At 55.9% G+C, this 4355-nt stretch overlaps 1 protein-coding gene across 1 annotated transcript; it reads left to right on the forward strand.

Annotated features, from left to right (window-relative positions):
• Nucleotides 1-495: 495 nt before the first annotated feature.
• LOC131088655 (olfactory receptor 14J1-like) lies at nucleotides 496-1404 on the forward strand (the record flags this gene model as incomplete). Its single annotated transcript, XM_058032894.1, has 1 exon — nucleotides 496-1404. A coding segment is annotated over exon 1 (909 nt), but the record flags the coding sequence as incomplete, so codon positions are not given.
• Nucleotides 1405-4355: the final 2951 nt, after the last annotated feature.

Here is a 4355-nt window from a genome sequence, read left to right on the forward strand (position 1 = left end):
AATATTTTGGCTCTCCCATCTCTCAGTGGCAAACCCTGTGTGCAGCAGAAATGCTGGGGATTTCTGACCTCAGAGAGCCAGAAATGATGTGTGGGTAGGAATATAATTCGTAAAACAAACTCCTGCCATTTGTGTCTTATAGGACTGTGAATGCAGATGCTACAAAGCCTTTCTGCATTAGAAGTGATTCCCCTGACAAATCCTGAATATCCAGCCTTATCCCTCTGCCACATGGCCACAAACACAGAGCAGCAGGGCAGGGATGGCTTCAAGACAGTCCCCACGCACAGGCCTGGCTGCTCCTGGCACACTCAGCCAGCACAACTGGAGCTCAGGCAGGGACCTGGGTGAAGGATTTCCCAGAGCAGGAACAAGGGTGGGTGAATCCCAGCACGACAGTCTGCAGTGAATGGCCCAGGTTTGCTTCCAAGCACCCTCTCCTGACTTATCCCTGTCCATTCTCCATGAACAGGTCCCCATGTGCAGGCACAGCAAATGTCCAACAGCAGCTCCATCAGGCACTTCCTCCTGCTGGCATTGGCAGACACGCGGCAGCTGCAGCTCCTGCACTTCTGCCTCTTGCTGGGAACCTCCCTGGCTGCCCTCCTGGGCAACAGCCTCATCATCAGCGCTGTAGCCTGCGGCCACCACCTGCACACGCCCATGTTCTTCTTCCTGCTCAACCTGGCCCTCAGCGACCTGGGCTCCATCTGCACCACTGTCCCCAAAGCCATGCACAATTCGCTCTGGGACACCAGGGACATCTCCTACACTGGATGTGCTGCACAGGTCTTTTTCTTTCTCTTCTTCATTTCAGCAGAGTTTTTCCTCCTGACCATCATGTGCTATGACCGCTACGTGTCCATCTGCAAACCCCTGCACTACGGGACCCTCCTGGGCAGCAGAGCTTGTGCCCACATGGCAGCAGCTGCCTGGGCCAGTGCCTTTCTCAATGCTCTGCTGCACACAGCCAATACATTTTCCCTGCCCCTGTGCCATGGCAATGCCCTGGGCCAGTTCTTCTGTGATGTGCCCCCCATCCTCAAACTCTCCTGCTCACACACCAACGCCCTCAGAAAGCTGGGACTCATTGCTGTTAGTGCCTCTTTAGCATTTGGCGGTTTTGTGTTCATTATTTTCTCCTATGTGCAGATCTTCAGGGCTGTGCTGAGGATCCCCTCTGAGCAGGGACGGCACAAAGCCTTTTCCACCTGCCTCCCTCACCTGGCTGTGGTCTCTCTGTTTGTCAGCACTGGCATTTTTGCTTACCTGAAGCCCCTCGCAATCTCCTCCCCATGCCTGGATCTGACAGTGTCAGTTCTGTACTCGGTGGTGCCTCCAGCCCTGAACCCCCTCATCTACAGCCTGAGGAACCAGGAGCTCAAGGCTGCAGTGTGGACACTGATGACTGGATGCTTTCAAAAACATTTAAATGCTGGCCACTTTCTGCAAATCATTTGTAATAAAAGTCATCCTTGATACTTTTTGTTGCTTTGGTTGTGGTGTTTTTTCCTTTGTTTTACTTTCATCATATTGTCCACAGATAAATATCATTGCTTATGCCATTTCTCATTTTATTACTTTCTGCCTTCTCTGTGGCCACATACTGTGTCAATGAGGGGCTGTATCCCTGGTGCCTCTAAAGGATCTCCCAGCCGAGTTTTCTGCAGAGATGCCCTTTTGTTGCCTTCTGTGGAGCTGCGGCAGCAGTGTCTGTGTGCAGAGCTGAGGGCAGATCAGTGCTGGCACAGCAGCTGTGCCCAGCAGCAGCAACGCTTGGTGTTGCCAGTGCTGCTGCCGTGGCCCTGCTCCGCTGCCCTGGTGGCCCTGGTGTTGCTGCAGGGCCTGAGTGCTCTCGGGGCCGGGCACAATCCTGGGGGTGGCAGTGCCGGGGCTGCAGCAGGGACAGGCCATGGGCACTGCTGGGGCAGCGCTGACGCCTCAGCCCAGGGCCTGGGGGCTCCAGGCTCCTTGCCCAGACTCTCTCAAGAACACGCCCAGGCCAATGCTCAGCACAGAAACCCCCATGAGCAGCCCCAGGCTGGCCATGGGCAGGCTGGGGGCAAACAGCATGGCTGGGGCTCTGCAAGGGCCCTGGGGCAGACGGGAAGGAGCAGCAGAGCAGGGGCTGATGCATCCCTAGTGCGCTGCACAGCCCAGGGCAGCGTCCCAGAGCGTCCTGATGGAGCTGCCGACAACATCCCCCCTCTGCAGCCCTGGCCTCTCCCCCAGCTCACACAGGTGCCCCATCCTTGCAGGCACAGACACAGCAGCACTGGCTCAGCAGCCCCTGTTTGCATTGCACACAACAGGGGGAGCACCCCCATGCTGTTGGTGTGGAGACACGAACCTAAGGGAGCACAAATGCCATCAGGCCCTGGGGCCAGCAAGGGCTGGGGGACACCAGGGAAACCACTCAGCTTTGTCCTTGCCTCTGCAGTCAACCAGAAAGTTTGTTCCCATCAGCTGGGAGTTTCCTGTCCCACTGCAGACGCTGTTGCTCAGAGCCAGGGCTGCCTGGCAGCCACCCCCAAACTGCCCTGAGCATTTCCTCTGCTTCACATTTGCTTTCTTTATACCCCCTGCTTCACATTTCTTCTAATTGCCCACCCCAGGGGGTCCACAACTGCACACAGCACTTGAGGTGCTGCCCAACCAGTGCCCAGCACAGGGTAACAATCCCTGCCCTGCTGGCTACACCATTCGTTACCCAGCCCAGGAGCCATTGGCCATCTTGCCCACCTGGGCACTCTGCTGGCTCATGTCCAGCCTGATGTCCATCAGTCCCTGCAGGTCCCTTTCTGCCTGGCTGCTCTCCAGCTACTCTGTCCCCAGCCTGTAGCACTGCAGGGGTTGTTGTGGCCAAAGTGCAGAACTCAGCACTTGGTCTTCCTAAACCTCACCTTTTTGGATTTGGGCCCTGGATCCAGCCTGTCCCAGGCACTGTGCAGAGCCCTCCTACCCTCCAGCAGATCAACACTCACACCCAGTTTGGTGACATCTGCAAAGATGTCCTTGGTTCCATGGGGCCCCTCAGTGTCACAAAGGCCTCTTGGTCACACCAGGCCCTACACTGTCACACTGGTCTCCTTGGATCCATGTGACCATGCAGAGCAAATGGTGTCCTTGTTTCCATTGGGCCCCAAATATGACAATGGTCTCCTTGATTCCATGGGGCTACACAGTGAGACAATGTTCTCGTTGGTGCTGCAGTTTCACAGGAGCTCCTTGGTTCCATGGGCCCCTGCAGTGTCAGAAAGGCCCCTTCGTTCCACTGGGCCGTGGAGTGTCCCAATGATCTCCTTGATTTTGCAGCGTCAAAATGGTGAAACCCCTTGGTTACACAAGGCCCTGCAGTGTCACAATGGCCTCTGTGGTTCCACGAGGACCCAGAGTGTCACGGCGCACTCCCTGGTTCCATTAGGCCCCAGAGCACAACAGTGGACCCCTGGTTCTGTGAGCCTGCACGGTGTCACCATGGTCTCTTATTTCCATGAGTCCCTTCAGTGTCACAATGGCCCCAGAGCATCCCACTTATCACAGAATGATAAATAGGCTGGAAAAGACCTTTGGGATCATCAAGTCCAACCAATGCCCTAATACTGCTTTGTCACCCAGACCATGCCACTAAGTGCCACTGGAGAGGGACAGTGACCAGGACACCTCCCCCCTGGCCAGCCCATTCCAATGCCCACTCACCCTTTCTGTGAAGAACTTCTTCCTATTGTCCAGCCTAAACCTCCCCTGGTGCAGCTTAAGGCTGTGTCTTCGTTACCTGCCCTCCAGCAGATCCACACTCACACCCAGCTTGGCGCCATCTGCAATTTGTGAATGGTGGACTTGATCCCCTCAGCCAGATTATCAGTGAAGATATTAAACAGGACTGGGCCCAGCACAGATCCCTGGGGGACACCACCAGTACCTGGACACCAGCTGGGTGCAGCACCATCCCCTCCACTCTCTGGGCCCAGCCTCCAGCCAGCTCTTTACCTTGGGAAGGGTGAACATGTCCCAGCCATGGGCTGCAGTTTTTCCAGGGAATTCTGTGGCTCATGGTTTTAAAGGCTTTGAAGTCCAGGCACACAACATCCACAGCTTTTCCTGCATCCATAGGTGGGTCACCTGGTCACAAAAAGAAAATCAGGTTGGTCAGGCAGGACCTGCCACCCCTAAATTCATGCTGGCTGGCTCTGATCCCTCGACTATCCTGTGGGTGCCCTGTGATGGCACTCAAGGTGATCTGTTCCATAACTTTGCTGGGCACCCAGGTCAGGCTGACAGGCCTGGAGTTCCCCAGCTCCTCCTTCCAGCCCTTCTTGGGGATGGGCTCACACTGGCACCTCCAGCCTTCTGGG

Source organism: Melospiza georgiana, chromosome 12 (genome assembly GCF_028018845.1).
Source record: "Melospiza georgiana isolate bMelGeo1 chromosome 12, bMelGeo1.pri, whole genome shotgun sequence".
Classification (NCBI taxonomy): Eukaryota; Metazoa; Chordata; class Aves; order Passeriformes; family Passerellidae; genus Melospiza; species Melospiza georgiana.